We start from the raw sequence: 17,414 nt of genomic DNA, 5'->3' as shown, positions 1-17,414 counted from the left end.
TTCCCTCCCCAGCTGCTAGCATAGGTCATAGAATGTAATGAAAATGTGGCCTGGAATTTGTACGTCTATGCTCATAGCAGCATTATTCACAATAGCCAAGAGGTGGAGACAATCCAAATGTTCATAGATGGATGAATGGATAAACAGAACGTGGTAGATCCACACAATGGAATATCATTCACCTTAAAAAAGGAATGAAATTCTCACACTTGGTACAACATCGATGAACCTCAAAAGCATTATGTTCAGTAAATAAGGCAGATACAAAAGGACAGATACTGTATGATTCCACTCATATGAGGTACTTAGAATAGTCAAATTCATAGAGACAGAAAATAGAATGGCGGTTACCAGGGGCTGCAGGAAGGTGAATGGGGACTTAGTGTTTAATTGGTAGAGTTTCAGTTTGGGGTGATGAAAAAGTTCTGGGGCCGGCCCAGTGGTGCAGCGGTTAAGCTCGCATGTAGTACTACGGCAGCCTGGGGTTTGCTGGTTCAGGTCCCAGGTGCAAACCACTTGTCAAGCCACGCTGTGGATGTTAACAGATGTTAACTCAGGGCCAATCTTCCTAAGCAAAGACAGGAGGATTGGTGGCAGATGTTAGCTCAGGGCTAACCTCTTTCAAAAAAAAAAAAGTTCTGCAGACGCAGAGTGGTAACAGTTGCAATAATAATGTGAATGTACTTAATGCCAATGGATTGTATACTTAAAAATGGTTAAAATGGTAACTTTTATGTTATGTTATATTTTACCACAATGAAATGAAAGAAATGCTTGCTGGAAGATAACTTTGCTCATGTTCAGGACATCCTTTTTCCAAGTACCTAGAATATCAGTCCTCAGCTTCCAGTTCCTTCAAATCCTCACAAAAATAATAAAAACAACAGAATTCACTTATTTACAGCTTATTATATGCCAGGCACTATGCTAAGCATTTTGCATGCAATATATCATTTAATCTGCACAACAACAGTCTTGTAGTAGATATTGGAATTCCCATTTTACAAATGAGGAAACTGAGGCTCAGAGAGGGTAAGTAACTTGCACAAAGTCACCAGCTAATAAGTGGAACCCTGGGATTTGAACTGAGTTTTGTGTAGAGCTCAAGCTCTTTATAACTTTGCTGTGCTTCCTTGAAAACCTCTCTCAAGCTGTGAGTCCCATTCTTTGAAAATCGGGACAGAAGGCGGCCTCTAGGACAGTGTCGCCAAGCTTCTCCTAAGGAAGATAGCAGCCAAGACTTATATAGTGCCTTCTATTATGCCTGGAAGTACTTTACACGTATTAACTCCTTTAATCCACAACAGGCCCCAGGAGTGGATGTTATTATTATCTTCATTTTACAGAGGAGGAAATGAGGCACAAGGAGGTTAACTCGCCCAAGTCACAGGACTGGGTATCATCCCAGGAAAGTAGACTCGGGGACCCTTTACCCACCTACTTTTCATCCACTCTAGCAGGAAGAAATCCTCTGGTAATGCCACCAAAGGGTCAAAGTGACCAACTCTTCCCCTCATCTCATCAGAACCTTATTCCTTTGCTTGGCTTTCTTCACATGATTGAAATGCTTATGGAATTAATGCATGATTGCGCAAAGGAAAGCTCCCTGCTGCTTTCAGGCGACGTTCTCAGCTTAGCCCAGAGATACTTTGCCGTCAGACTCCCACTGGATCCCCTGTCCTCGTCTCTAGCTTGACAAAAGTCCTTGGGGTTCTCCAAGCAGACATGCTCTTCCGGGTACCTTCCACTGACGCTTGCAGTTCTTGCACTTTTAGTTGTCTGCTTTCGTGGATTATTAGACTTTGCAGTAACAGCATCTATAAGCACGGTCTTAGGCATGGTAGACAAGCTAAATGAATGAGGAGTAAATTTTCACAAGGCCCCAGTCCTCCCTTATATGCCTCGTGAATCTTACCCTATTATCTCAAGTCCTCCTGGGCCAGAAACCTCACTCAGCTTTATCTGCCTGGATCCAGCTCCCACCCTCCATCTTTGGGTGATAAGAGCATTTATCGCTTCTGGCTTGAGGTCTGAACCCTGTTTGGGGTGGCCAGTATCTCTCAGCTTGCCCATCTCAGGCCCCAGTAGAGTAGAATGGGGAGTCCAGAAAGTCCTAGGGGGGTCTCTGAGTGTGTCCGCGGACATCCACCACCCCATCCACTCAGCTACCCGCCTACATTTTTATGGAGAATCTACGGTGTCAGGCGCTGTGAGGTATCCACATTGGGAGTTCTTGCACGCACCCATCTTAGAGCGTCTGAATATTCATGAGGGAAGCAGAAAGGCCAATGTTAAAGGAGGGAGAAATAGTAATTCATAAATATTAATCAAGGCAGGCCACATGCTCCAAGGAAGGCTATGAATGTTAACGAGAGGATGACGTCTGGGTCCCGCGCGCGCCAGTTGGGCGAGTGCCCGAGCGCGGGCGCGGCCCCGGGAGCCTGGGCACGAGCAAGGGGAGCGGGGCGGAGGGGCGGGTGGAGGAGGGGAGCTGAGCCGGGCGCCCGCGGAGCTGCGGGGGGAGCGCTCGCTGGCTCGCTGCTGCCGCTGCCGCTGCGCTGCGCTCCGGCCACTCGCCGCGGCCCGTGGATGGGGGTGTCCAGCTGAGCCCCGTGATCCGCCTCCCTCCACCAGGACCTGCACAGGTGCCGTCGCGGGGGGCGACCTTAGTCCGGACTGACCCACTGCCGTGGGTGGGGGTTGGATGGGGGTGGTGAAGGAGGCCCCGCGACTCGGGATGCCCCGGCCAGCAGGTCTGGGAGCGCCGCAGCTCCGCACCCGCAACCTGTCCCATCCTGGAATCGGAAAGGAAGAGCCCGGAGGCCGTCGCCCTCCTGCCCAGCCCTTCATGGGAGCACAGCGGGGATGCAGCTCCCGGGGCCGGGAGATGTGGGATGCTGGGCACTTCAAGCATTATCAGAGCCTCGGCCCCCCAGCCAGGCCTGGTCTGTGTGTGTGTGTGTGTGTGTGAGAGAGAGAGATATGGGAGGCGGCGCGGTCTAGGGCTGGGGGCGGCAGAGAACGCCGCCCGATGGTGCTGGAGCAGTGGGTCGGTACCTCCTCCTGGGACCGTTATCTGATCTAGTCACCCTTAAAAGCCCCAGAAACATCCATACCCCTAAGAACCTGACCCCGCCCGTGCCCCTCCCCAGGACCGTGCATTCCTGCAGAGTCAGAACTGCTGGCAGCTGCCGCAGTCGCTGGGAGAGCGATTGTTTTACCACGGAACAGGTCGGAGAAAGGATGTGTGTGGTGGTGCGGGGGACGCGCTGCCCTCCTGTGGGCCCGGGGCCTCTGGAGCTTGGGGGCGCAACGCCTGACAGAGCCCCACTATTATCACAGCCCTCTCTTCTTCTCTCTTGCCTCTCCCTTCCCTCCTCGCGGCTCGGCACCCCTGAGCCCTCCCACACTCCGGTATCCCGGTCTTGTTTGGGCAAAAGGGCCGTGGAGTGTGTGTGCGGCCTGCGAGATGAGCCGAGCTTTCTCGGAGCGCCAGCTATTGTGCTGCTTGGAGGAGCCTTTCTTTACCCCAACAGTCGGGGGGAGGTGCGGGATGTGAGCTGAGGGTGAATGGAGCAGCAGGAGGAGGGGGAAGAGGTGGAAGCAGAATCACAAAGGGGTTGCTGACTTGTAAGCAATGAAATACTCTGTCAAAATGTGATGCTGGCACAAACATATACATACACTGACTGGGTTTTGCTGAGGAGCAGTAGGAAAATTGAAGGTAGACCGGTGGAGGGCAGGTTTTAGGGATGGATATTGCGGGCAGAGGGCATAGAATCAATTGATATATGGGGTGAGTAACGGGAAGCAGGGGGAGATGGAATGGGGCCTCTGTGGAGGTGCAGAGGCCCAGCATGGGGAGGCACGGGGAATTCTCTGCTGCTCCGCTCCATGCTGCTCAGCTCAGCAAAGCAGTGACTAGTAATTTGTACCGCAGCCCCAAGCTGCGGCTAGTGCATCATTGTGCTGCACGAGAGGCTTAACGTTTCCTACTGGGTCTCTGTTAAGCTCCCGGCCCTCTTTTCTTTTCCAAATTACACCACCTATTGGGAGCCAAAGTAAATGGAATAGATTATAGGACATAATCAAACTACAGGCTTTTACTCTGTTCTATGATAAAGAGAAAAAGACAAGACAACTCTCCCATGGTTTCTTCTTTCTGCCATTTTTCATGTGGTTTTTAAAAGATGATTTGGAAGTGTAGCGAAAGAGGAGAAACTATCACTTGTATTAACCCCAGCTTATAAGGGGAGGGGGCCTCTGAGATGAGTTGTGAATGATGACAGGGGCAAGCTTGCCAGGATACAAGAGCAGGACATTTCAATTGGGAGGCAAAGGCACCCCACCAAGAGAGAAGAGCAAAAGAAAGTGAGCTAAAGGAGGGAGAGAAGGGGGTACCATTTCAAGAAGGGTTGCCAGCCCCAACCCAGAGGCGCCTCCTTGATGCCATGGGGGGGCCAGTGAGAATGCCTGCCTCTCGCCTCCTCTGCCACAGCCGCGGGTCTTTCTACAGCTGCGGTGCTCAGTCTGGGTGCTGAGTGACTTCCGATTCCCAGCACAGGCTTTCAGTTTTAGCTTCATCCTCAGCTGGTCATTCATGCAGAGCTTCTTGGCTCCTAGGGAGTGAGTTGATGAGGCTATATTCTGGATTGTTCAAATGATCATGTTTCTGAACTTTAGAGCTCTGATATCCATTTCTTTTTCTATAATCTTCTAGATGAATCCATCTTCTCTAGAGCCTGCTTGGGCTGAGGGTAGGCATAATCTTCCTGTTGCCAACACTCAAAACTCAATCTTAGTCCTAGATTCTGGTTGGAGTGCCCTCTTGTTGCTGGTTAATAGTATAGATTGTGCCATTTCAAGTCAGCACTCCCATTGGTATCAGCTATTCATTCCAGCTGCCCCTTCTCTCCTAGAGAAGAGTGCAAGTTTAAAGGAAGTGTAAATATCTGGAACATTGGCTGGTTAGCTTTCATGTCTCTCTGAAATGGGACCAGTGATCCAGGAGGCTCTGACCAAATGAGTTGAAAATAGCAGGGGTGTTTTAATAAAAGAGATGATAACATTCATTCAGTAATAGTTCTGTCATGTGATGAGCATTTTGAAGCATCCCACAATGACTATCACGGCATGGATTGTTTTGCTGGAAGCACTCAGCCCACATTTCCCTGGAACTAAGTTATCCTCATTTTCCTAAAATCACTGACATTTGTTGGGCACTCTGTATTCTACACATTGTGCTTAGCACTTCAAAGATTTCTCCTTTATTCCACAAAATAGTCTTCAATGTAAGTACTATCTTAAACTTCATTATATGGATGAGGAAACTGAGGCTGATAATTTGCCCACAAAGAGTTTCACAGCTAGGAAGTGATAGGACCAAGATGGGAACCTGGAGTCCAGGCTCTTAACCACCCCAGAGTCCTGTCTCAGTGAACACAAATCCCTTGCTGTAAATCCTTCCCCACTTTCTAATTCACTTGGTGATCTTTTCTAAACTCACTTTTTTGGGCACTCAGGGATATATAATCTTTTTTGTACTATGAGCCCCTTTGGCAATGTAGAGAAACCTATGGGATCCTACTCCAACTATGATTTTTTGGGGGGGGGGGGGTGAGGAAGATTCGCTCTGAGCTAACATCTGTTGCCAATCTTCCTCTTTTTTTGCTTGAGGAAGATTAGCCCCGAGCTAACATCTATGCCAGTCTTCCTCTACTTTGTATGTGGGACACCACCACAACATGGCTTAATGAGTGGTGTAGGTCTGTGCCTGGGATCCAAACCTGCAAACCGGGCCATAGAAGCGGAGTGTACCAGACTTAACCACTATGCCATGGGGCCAGCCCCATTGAAATATGTTTTTAAATGCATAAAATAAAACATAGTTATATTCAAAGATCCCTTAGGGGTCTGTAGACCCTAGTGAAGAAGTCTTGACTGGCAGTTAGTTGTGTATTGCTTTATAGCTGTGCTGTCCAATATGGTAGTCATGTGTGGCTACTGGACACTTGAAATGTGGCTGATCTAAGTGGAGAAATACTGTGAATGTAAAATACACACTGGATTTCCAAGACTTAGTAGGAAAGAAGAATGTAAAATGTCTTGTTAATACTTTAAAATATGGATTACATTTTGAAATGGTAATATTTTGGATATATTGGATTAAGTAAAATACATTATTAAAATGTACTATTATAGTTAAGATTATTAGGTTAATGTCATTAAAATTAATTTCCCAAGGTATTAGCTCTATACCAACACCTTCATTTTAACAAATGAGGAAATCAGGACCCACAATGCTTGTCACTCAGCCAGACTTTGGCCCCTGTGTTCTTTCCAAGATATCACACTGCTTTTATATCTTTTGTATTCCAAGGTCCTGTCATGTTGCCTTTGCAAACTGTAAATGCTCAGAATATGTTTGCTTTTTTTTAAGTGGAGCTTTTTTTTCCCCAAAGATTGGCACCTGAGCTAACAACTGTTGCCAATCTTCTTCTTTTTTCTTCCCAAATCCCCCCACTACATAGTTGTATATTTTAGTTGTGGGTCCTTCTAGTTGTGGCATGTGGGATGCTGCCTCAGCGTGGCCTGATGAGTGGTGCCATGTCTGCGCCCAGGATCCAAACCAGCGAAACCCTGGGCCGCCTCAGCGGAGCGCACGAACTTAACCACTCGGCCACGCGGCCGGCCCCCAGAATATGTTTTGATGTGATGTAATGGTAACTGTCTTAATCCCAGTACAATCCCAGTAAGAACTGTTCGGGTCCTCACATGGCATGCCCTTTATCTCACTTCCTTAGGGTTTTAGTTTTGTGGGTAGAGATAGAGAAGGACACCCCTAGGGGAACCCCCGTGGGTTTTGCTGTCTGTTTGGTTCTCCTCAGGTAGGGGTCCCACTGTAAGCATCTAACTGGATCAATAATCACACGGACAGGAGAGAACAATTTTGTTGCCTTTCTGTGTTACAGGGAAGGAAGTTGAGTATGTAGAGAAGGGTATGGTACAAAACAGTACTTGTGCTGCCTGAAATTGAAAATGAGAAACTGTATGTAGGGGACAGAAGATCGTTTTTCAGAGAGCACACATTGATTGATCGCCTAGCCACAGGGCAGTGTGTGCTAGGAGCCATGGAGGATACCCAGAGGACGTCTGAGCCCTCGAGGAATTTAAATTAAAATTGGAGAAGGGCTTGGATGTGCACAGAGACGGATAAATCACAGTTGAAGGCAGTGTATGAAGAGGGCCCGGAGCTGTTGGGAAATGGGGGAGGCCTGAGTGTGCCTTCCACGGGGCAGTGCCCACGATGGTTATGGAGTCTGGCTTTGGAGCACCTGGGTGGTTGGGTCTGTCTCTTACAGGATCGTAGATCATGTAATCCATTCCTCTAATCCCAGATGTGAGCTCTGTGTCTGGGAAAAACTCAGGCGCTTGTTTGAAAGTCTCTATTAGTATTCTATTAGTCTGTTATTTATTGATGAAGGTAGTAATATCCAGGTCCATGAATCACTGGCCAAAACCCTTGGGGCCAGGGATGTTGTGGAATTTAGATTGTCTTAAAATTTAGAAGGCAGAGAGTGCATATTCTGCATATCATGCTCTGGGGCTAAGGCAGCAATCTCTATAATTAAAAAAATAATATTTCTGCAGCAAAATACACTAAATAGGATAAATTAAAACCATGAGCAGCTTTATATTCATGTAGATCAGGTTTAGTTGCCAAATGAGTTTAGGTCCAGTCAGGTTTTGCCACCAAATAAGTTATGAAAAACTTCTAGTTTTCAGAGCACATGGTTAAGGATATGGACCCATGGTGGTAATAATAATAATAACAGAGAACATATACTGAACAACATTGATGTTTATTATCTGCCAGGCCCTGTTCTAAGCACTTCCTGTGTTTACTCCTTTAACTCAAATGACAACCCTTTGAAGTAGGTCCTGATATTATTTCTGTCTTGAGAAGAATAAAAGGAAGCACAGAAAAGTTAAGTAACTTGCTAAGGTCACAGCTGGTACGGGGCAGAACAGGATGCAAACCTAGGCACTCTAGTCCAGGGGCCTCATACTTAACCACTACACTCTGTTATTTGAGCAGGGAATTGGAAGCAGGTGTGTCTCCAAAGTTCACTCTATTTAGGTTAGTATCATTCATGCCGACGACCATATTTGAACTCCTTAAGTGGATAACAGTGGAGAAGTGCAGGAGCAATGGATGCAGTAAAGAGGAATCTTTGTGTTTAGAGGGATACAGACTAATGGAATGTGTAATTATGGTTCCTCAGCAGAGCTGACACAAAAGCCCAGTCCACACTCACATTTCCTTCTTCATTTCTTCCAGATAAGTGAATCCTGAAAGTTGCTATTGTTCTATTGTTGTACAAGAATGGAGGCGCCACTGGTGAGTTTGGATGAAGAGTTTGAGGACCTTCGGCCCTGCTGCTCAGAGGATCTGGAGGAGAAGCCGCAGTGTCTCTATGGCTCATCTCCCCACCATCTAGAGGACCCCTCCCTCTCTGAGCTTGAGAATTTTTCTTCTGAAATAATCAGCTTCAAGTCCATGGAAGACCTCGTGAATGAATTTGATGAGAAGCTCAATGTCTGCTTTCGGAACTACAATGCCAAGACCGAGAATTTAGCTCCGGTGAAGAACCAGTTCCAGATCCAAGAGGAGGAAGAGACCCTGCAGGATGAGGAGTAAGAAGTCTTAATTGCCCTCTTCTGCGTCAGACAAGAACCCTGTAGTCTGGGGCTCGTTGACATAGACCTAGTTTTTGTCTCTGGGTTCATGGCATGTTACTTACCTTTTTCCGTCAGTGGGCAGTGCCCTGGTAACTGCCGACACCGTTCTGTTATGTCGCTTTACAGTTACCTGTAGCGCTCTCTTAAAATCAAAACCTTAAAGGATTTTTAGGAAATAGAACAGTTTTCCTAGATGCAAAATAGAATTTCAGCATCATGGTAAATTTGGGGGTCTATTTTCAGCTTTTTTTTATATCAGTGGTCATCCACCCAGGTGTTAGAAATAAGGACCAGAAAAAAAATTAACTGTGATGGAGGAATCTATGTCATTGGAACAATTTGCTTCAAGAAACACCAGAATTATAAAAATCTCCAAATTGTTTACAGCCCCCCAGGACTGGAAAATTATCTGCAAATGTTAAGCTATGTCCCAATAAGAGAGCATACAAATTGAACTGAAATCCCAGGAGATTACCCTGGACAAACTAAGGGTGATAACTAGGTGAGGTGGCTTTTGAGTCTTCAGATTCCCTGTGTCACTTACTAGTCTCAACAGTAGTCAAGAAAAGGGATTTGAGAAAAGTGCTGTTTGAGAAAGGACTAGAAAGAGAAGAAGGGGGTAATTTGTTACATAAATTAAAGGAGGGTGTTTTGGGAATTCAGTAAAAGTAGGCATGAATTAGAGAGAGAAAATATGCATCAATTGGTCTTCAGGAATCACACAAGAAATGTCAAATGGTTGATCATGGAAGTCTCGAGCAACTGTGCTTTTGGTTTCTCTTTTTACAGACTCGAGTGGGAAGAATTGACCGTAAATTAAGTGGGGTAGGTGTGTCACAGAGGATTGAATCTGACCATATTTGGGAGATAGCGGCTTGTTTGAAGACTACTAAGACTCTATCTCTGTGAATACTGGGCTTTGTATCTGTCTGTCTCACTCTTATATCCTCACTGTCTAGGACAGAGCTTGGTGTGTAAGAAGTGATCAAGCAATATTTTTTGAATGAAATATTGAATGAATTGGATGAGCAATAATAGCTAACCTCATAAGTACATGTAATGTATTTCAAGACCCACACCATTTCCTTCTTTCTCTTTAATTAATGCGAGCCTGAAGGCACGATCATAGAGAACATTTCACTCTGGTAACCAGTACTTTAACTGTGGGCTGTATGTTTCAATTCAATTTTAAGTTTCAAACTAATTCTTTTCAGATTCTGAGCTTGTTATAATTTGGTCAACTCCTTTAAGTCAAAAAAGAATGGCTCTGGGGCTTTATTATATAGAGTATTTTTTCACTTTAGTTCATTGCCTGGTGCAATGAACTAGAAATACAAAGACTATGAATTCTAATTTTCATGTTCTCGCTAACTTGCTGTGTGACCTTGGGCTAGTCACTTAACTCTAGTTGACTGCACGGGTCCTCATCTTTGAAACCTCCAGAGCTCAATCTTGATGAAGCGGAGCTAAGGACTTGCAAGAACCTAATTTCGTACCTCACGCAAGCTGTGCTCTGAAAATAACATTTTAAGATGTGTCCAGTTCCTTTTGCTTCCAAGAAATCATTTCTCCCATACTTACCCCCTCTTCTGCTTCATTAAGGATGAAGGCCCAGTGAGCAAGTTCTTATTCTCTTTTAGCACATTAGCAGAGGCCACTCAATGTGAATTACCATCATGTGGGATTATTGGTCTCACCCTGATTTTTCTGACTGGCCTGCCTCATTGACTACCTCAGCTGAAAGACCAAAGGTTGAATAATACGTTAGAGACAAAGTATGATTTGGAGGAATCTGGGAAGAGAGAAATTGACACTGTGCTTTCTAGGCATTCAGTGTATCTAAAGCTTTATAACTTAAAATAAAAATTAGAATTAAATTACACACTTTGTTTTATAGACACCTATCCAGATAATTCAACTGTAAAATTGTGATGAGGTAAAGGAAAAAAATAATTTAATATCTAACCTGGTTGTGATTCTCCTGAACATAGCTTGTAATAAACTTGCTTAGGTTTACTATTTAGAGGGATATTTCATCCACAAATGAATTGAAAGTGTTTTGGGTGGGTTAGAGCAAAGTAATAGAAGCTTAAAATGACAGCAATGAAATTCTTGGTCAAACTAACCTCCTTAAAGATAGCACAAATCGTAAAACAAGCGCAGTGATGCCCTTCAAAGTTCTTATTTCTTTAGTTCTCATTTGGAACTATTTGGTTATTGGGAAATTGGCTGAAATGTCAACGTATCTCTAATTTATCAGGGTGTGGAAGTTCTAGGCATTAAAACGGAGCCAAATTTGAATATATGTTTGCTGTCTTTAAATTTAGAAAATATTCCAGAATCTCTTCTTTGCATATGTGTGATCACCTTTTCCTTTGTCATTGAACAAAGCATGATCAGACCTGGAGGCCAGAGCTTCTTAGGGACATTATAAAATGAAAATGGACAGTCCTCACCCCATCTCCTGCCTCACTGGGGCCCCTAGCAGCCCTCTTACCAGTAGTACCCTGGAGACAGAGGGCCAGACATGTGAGAGCAATGATAGTTTCCTGTTCTTCAAATAGAATTATTGGAGTAAAGGTGATGTTAAAATTCAAGTCCACATAGGGGTTGGCCCGGTGGCACAGCAGTTAAGTTCGCACGTTCTGCTTCAGCAGCCTGGGGTTCGCCAGTTCAGATCCCGGATGCAGACCTACGCACGACTTGTCAAGCCATGCTGTGGCTGGCATGCCACATAGAAAGTAGAGGAAGATGGGCATGGGTGTTAGCTCAGGGCTGGTCTTCCTCAGCAAAAAAGAGGAGGATTGGCAGCAGATGTTAGATCAGGGCTAATCTTCCTCAAAATAATAATAATAATAAATGAAAAGAAAAGAAAAACAATCAAGTCCACATAATAAATATACCACCTGTACTCAACCATAGTTTAAGTTAAAGACAAGTAAGTACCAAATAATCAGACAGGGAAAGCCGACAGATAACTGATTTTTAGGAAAGTTAATTCTCTGCTTAGAGGTTCAGTTTCCCCATATAGAAGGTAGAGATAGTGTTGATTCTATTTAAGAATTTGAAAGAATCTAAAAAGTTGTTCAAAGTTGTTAATGTGCTAATAATTCCTAATTCCTAAGTATTAGCTGCAAAAGTGTACTCATGTTAACACACATCTAGTGTGGATATTGGCATAACAGGACACAAAACAGTGGACAAGGGCAGTAACCAGCCTAGAAGAGATTAAGGGAAATGTTACCAAGTTGGAATTCTAATAAGCCCTGTAAGCTGTCTACCATATTGCATATTGTCAGGAATAGGTATAGAGAGTTGTGTGTGTGTATGTGTGTGTGTGTATGTGTGTGTGTGTATGTGTGTGTGTAGCAGGATTAACGTAGTCTTGATGGCTATGTTGCCAGTTCCAGACCCAGATTTTTTGTCTATGTGTCTTGTCACAATCCATTCTATCTGCAGCATCTGCCAGCATCCTTTTCAAAATCCCTAGCCCTCCACTGTGAAAGATAGTTTAGTCAATGCTATGGGCATTTCAGCCCGAGCTGTAAAATGTGTACCTGAAAAGCCTTTTCTGTTATTATAGGAACTGAGAGAGCTAACTGAATCTCAGGTGCCATGGCAGCATAGCGACAGGAATTGAGGCAATTTGTTTAATCTTATTTCTTTGATAAAAGATGTAGTAGGTAGCTTTCAAAGTCTCCTTCCCCCAAGATAAGAGTAAACAGCAGGAGGCTTCTCAGGGAAGTGGAATTTTACCTCTTCCACCTGGGGTACTTATAAAAGGAAATATAGCCATTCGCAAGGCCCCTCCTTATGATGGGATGGATGGCCTCTCTGGGAGAAAAGCTCTTTCCATTCTCTTCCTCACAGAAAGCTTTGTGTTTTCCCTCCCACCACCAGCTCTTCGTTCCTGTGGCTGCCTGCCTGCCAGTGTTCTGCCTTTGCCTTCCGTTTCCCCTCCCTGGGCTGGAGATCTAGACCGAAAGCAGTCGTGCACCCCTGCTGCTCCCGCCTCTCCTCCTTTTGTAGATTAATGAAGCCCAATGTCCAGAATAATGTAGTTACGGAGTTCTCACGCAGAGCCTGTTCTGTTTCTGAACTCCTGTTCTAGGTTGTGATTTGGAGCTTGGTATATTGTTTTGATGCCCACGCCAATGGCAATCATAAAATTCATAAAGAATTGGAATAGTTAAGTGGTTGGGATTATAGGCTCTGTAGCTGTATTGCCTGGGTTCAAATCCCACCTCCATCATTACTGGCTGTGTGAACTTGGACTCGTTAATTAACTTCTCTATGTTTCCATTTTTTTCTCATTAGTATCTGCCTTATAGAGTTGTGAGAAAGGAATGAAATAATCCACATAAAGAATTTAGAATAGTACCTGGCAGGGGCCGGCCCCGTGGCGCAGCGGTTAAGTTCACACCTTCCGCTTCAGCGGCCCGGGGTTCCCTGGTTCGGATCCCTGGTGCGGACACAACACCACTTGGCATGCCATGCTGTGGTAGGCATCCCACATATAAAGTAAAGGAAAATGGGCACAGATGTTAGCTCAGGGCCAGTCTTCCTCAGTAAAAAGAGGAGGATTGGCAGCAGATGTTAGCTCAGGGCTAATCTTCCTCAAAAAAAAGAATAATACCTGGCTTATAGTGAGTGCTCAGCAGTGTTGACTGCTCTTGTTATTATCGTTAAATGGGCACCGAATAAGTATAGGAAGAGGATGCAAGTGATTATGAAGAGATGAGAGTCGCTCTGTCTTAAAGGTTGTTTATGAACCTCAAAGGATAACAAGTATGTCAGAAAGGAAAAAGAAAATCTGGACAAAATATGAAAGAATGAGGATGGCTTGAAATCCTGAGGAGATAAAGTTTTAGGAAATTGTTACTAAAAACTTGAATTAGAGGATGAAATCCAGAGTATGTCAGTGAGGGCTCAGATGAGAAAAGTTGCTGCTCCTTAAATAATTTGAGAGGGTGCCCAGTTGTCGCTTTAATGATTAAACAGTTTCAAGGTCATCGGAAAGTGTGCTGTCCATTAAAGGTCCCAGCTTCCGTTCTGCCTAGGAGAGGTACAAAAGGCTCCTGCCTGGTTCAGGCTTTGCTCAACTTACTTTTTCCAGGCACTTGCTGCAGGGACAAATCCGAAGGTCAGTGCCTGCGTGCGTGTTGCTCATTCTCTCAGCAGCGAATGCAATGCAGCAATGTAAGGAGGAGTTGTCCACTTTTGGCTTTTCTAGAGGATGTGGTGCTTGGAGTTTTGTCTCGGAGAGAGCAAATCGTATTTGCCTCTGGGCTTTGGGATGCTAATGAGACTTGGATTTAGAATTAGACTGGATTAATGAAGCTCTAATAGCGCCCGATGGAGGTCGTATTATCACCCATGTTTAAGAAGTAGACTCTGAAATCCTGCTGAATCGAGATCTAATGGACACTTGATGAGTTTTCTCTAAGTGCTTTCTTGTAATTGTAGGAAAATAATGAATAAGTGAATAACCCAAGCACTGCCGTTAAATTGTGTTTTCTTGAGTTCCTTTAAGTTGTTTCATCACCAATTGTATGCATTGTGCAGTAGGAAATCTCTTTGCTTATACACCTGTATGTCATATATCATTCCTGATTTAATATATGTTAAAAGCACTCCCCTCCCTCATTTTGTGTCTGATTTCAAGTGACTGTGCTTTGGTGTGTTTGTGTGTGTGTGTATATAATTTGCACTTATCTTTTTAGCATCTTACACCATATTTTATCATGTCTTGAATTTGATCCATATGTATGCATATTTGCTTATTTTTAAATGGCTATTTCCTTATATTTGTATATCTCAAGAAAATTTACCTTCTTACATTTTGGTTTCATAGTTATCACTTATGTTTGACATGCATAGGCACCTGAAGGAGATGGCATAGAGCCCTCATTTATCTTTATCTACTATTAGCTCAAGTGTCGCTGGCTTCCATAGGCGGCATTACTTCAGGAACTTGGTTTACTGATTGACATTAATCTCTTAGTGTTGACTAATTTATTAATTTTCTTGTGAGTAAGAGTTTGTGACTTCAGGATTTTCCCCAACTCACTCCCCTTTTGTTCCCCCAAAGAAATCTTTGTGAAACAAATAACTGACAAGAGGTGTAGAAAACTCTTATAATGTACACATCAGAATTTTAAAAAGAAATGTAATAAAGGGAGCCTCATTTTCCCCCACTAAAAACTAATCATATGGACAGAGTGTATTTATTGGGTTCTTTCATGTATTTGCCTTAGAGTGTCCATGGTGGAGGCATGGCACCCTCAGACTCTGCATTGCTAGAAGGCAGGATTGTGCCACTCATGGGCTCGCTAGAACATTTGGAGTAATAAGTAAGCATTAACATTATCGGCATTATCCCCTTACCTAGATTAGATGTCAGAGAGTTAATTCTTGACCATTTAGATTGCAGGCCTCTGGAACTGAAATGCATGTAAACTAGATGATGTCCCTAATCGTAAGGAGATTCAGCCAGAGGATCTGCCTAGATCTATCCCTCTCTCTCTAACTCTTAGGTCCGTGAGACATGAACTATTTCGTTGAGGGGCAGATTTATTTTCAGATGCAAATTTATTTATTGCTAGAGGTGGTTTGATCTTAGACTTTACCATTTGTGTCTCAAGGGTGAGAAATTCCTCTTCTCTTAAGCAAACACCTTTCATGCCAAGCTCCTGGCCAGGGTCCATTCTCTTGGTTCTTTCTCTCTTCGCAGTGACTCCAATTCAGTTTTTAAGCTGCCTTGCTCCTGCATACTGGAAGGCAGATGATCTCAGCCTGGCACACACAGAAGCCTCTCTCCTCCCCTGGCCCAGCTCTTCCTTCCTCCAGGCGGGGCTCGGCCACAGATGTGTGCTAATGAGAGCTTCTCTTTGTTTACAGGGTTTGGGATGCTCTGACAGACAATTACATCCCTTCACTCTCAGAAGACTGGAGAGACCCAAACATCGAGGCTCTGAATGGCAACAGCTCTGACACTGAGGTACCTCTCTGGGGCCCACTGCTTAATAGAGCTTGAGAAGATGTGGATTCCAGTTAGAAAAACATTCAGTAACTCAACAGTCTTCCCCATTATGTAATGAAGCTCAGCAATACCTCAAAATCATTGCTGAGGAGATAGGAGTTGTGGAGGAGGTGAAAAATAAGATGGGGGGGGGCATCCAGTGTACATAAGGTGATGGGAATGATTATCTGTGAAAAGTGTAAGTGCAGATAGCCCCTGTTGATGATCCGTGTACTACAACAAGCAGAATGAGGTGGTCTGAAGTAAGAGGAGCAGCGTGACTATCACAGGTTTCTTTTGTGTTAGAATAATGATGGTTAAAAAAATGAAGTTTTCCTATTAGATGAACTGTGATGAGAGCAAGTGCTGACAGATCTGTGGCAAGTTCAGACGCTGGCTAATGGCCAGAATTGGGGCCCAGATATTAGTGCAGTGGCCACACAATGGGGAGGAATTCTTTATGAAACTCAACCAACGAGACATTTTATGTGGCTGGACCTGAGTCACATTCTGTGGTTACTGATGCCAAAGAAGAAGGGAGCCTAAGGACATCTGAAAAAATAAAGAGAATGCTTATTTTGCGTTGAGCTACAGAGGCTATGGGGAGTGAGCTTTCAGAAGATCCAAATTGCCCCTCCTGGCTGAATCTACAGGTAGAAAGGTGAATCGTTTAATGGCTCTGTCCGTGCTAAAAGCCAGTTTCTGCCTTGCTTGGTTTTCTGGTTTCAGCTGTAAAGGCAGTTTGACGATTTCTTATCAGGAAGGGCTGTCACAGCGCCGTGGGCTCAGCAAATGAGGGAGGGCGGTGGATCTAATCTTCCCGGGGCTCTAGAATCGAGTCCAGGTAAAAGAGCAAAGGACTGATGTCCTTTACTGGGCGATATTTCTGCAGATCACTGCCCAAAATAGCACAGCAAAGAGACCAGCAGTTGGCTGATTTGTTGAAAAGGTAGCCACCTTTTAGCATATCCTTCTTAATGCTTCTAATAATTCGCAATCCAGAATACTCACAATCTCAAGGCTTCACTGACTGGGCAGGTAAGGTGGTGACTTTGAGACTAATAGATTTGCTACAGGCCTACTCAGCATAGATGTAGGAGGCTGTGTCTCAGGTCCTGTTTTAAACTCTTGACTGCTTATTTTCTCTTGCAATGCTTCTATGTATGGTGTTTGGTAATTTCCAAAAATGCAAAGGAGAAGCAGGCAATAATGGAATAAATCTAGTTACTGGAATTAAATCAGGTCCATCATGGTCCAAAAACCAGATTTTGCTTTGTTATCTCTTTTGCCACCTTTCCAACTCATTTTGAGGATTAAGTCAAAGGATGTATAAGATAGCCTGCCCTTCAAAAGGACTCCAATTTATCCTCATTTGCAGATTTCCCTCAAGAGCGTTAATATTTCAGGGCAAATTGAATGACCCTGAGAAGGATGATCTTGACCTCTGCTCCTTGTAAAATTTCTTCCATCTAACCTATGGGAAAAGGACAGGGTAGCAAAAGTGGATGGATTAAGGCTGTTTTATTTCAGCCTTCTTTATTATCTGGATTCATTACGGAAGCTCTTTTAACTGACCTCGGTTTCAACAACTTGCTAGATTAACCAGCACTCAGTATTCCTTCGGTAAAACACTCTGACCGAATGCCTTGGC

General features: G+C 44.2%; 1 protein-coding gene across 2 annotated transcripts in view; it reads left to right on the top strand.

Annotated features, from left to right (window-relative positions):
* Positions 1-2,427: 2,427 nt before the first annotated feature.
* The window catches only part of FEZ1 (fasciculation and elongation protein zeta 1), a 41,343-nt gene continuing 26,356 nt past the window's right edge, over positions 2,428-17,414 (top strand). Inside the window, exons 1-3 of one of the 2 annotated variants that reach the window (XM_005611431.4) lie at positions 2,428-2,645; positions 8,342-8,697; positions 15,643-15,742. In XM_005611431.4, coding sequence (XP_005611488.1) covers positions 8,387-8,697; positions 15,643-15,742 — 411 coding nt within the window. In that variant the 5' untranslated portion in view covers positions 2,428-2,645; positions 8,342-8,386. The remainder of the gene's footprint in view (positions 2,646-8,341; positions 8,698-15,642; positions 15,743-17,414) is intronic. The other variant, NM_001097608.2, reaches the window with a different exon arrangement.

This window comes from Equus caballus, chromosome 7 (assembly GCF_041296265.1).
Source record: "Equus caballus isolate H_3958 breed thoroughbred chromosome 7, TB-T2T, whole genome shotgun sequence".
Lineage (NCBI taxonomy): Eukaryota > Metazoa > Chordata > Mammalia > Perissodactyla > Equidae > Equus > Equus caballus.
Note: the sequence above shows the minus strand (reverse complement) of the source record. Positions and strands in the feature narration are given on the sequence as shown.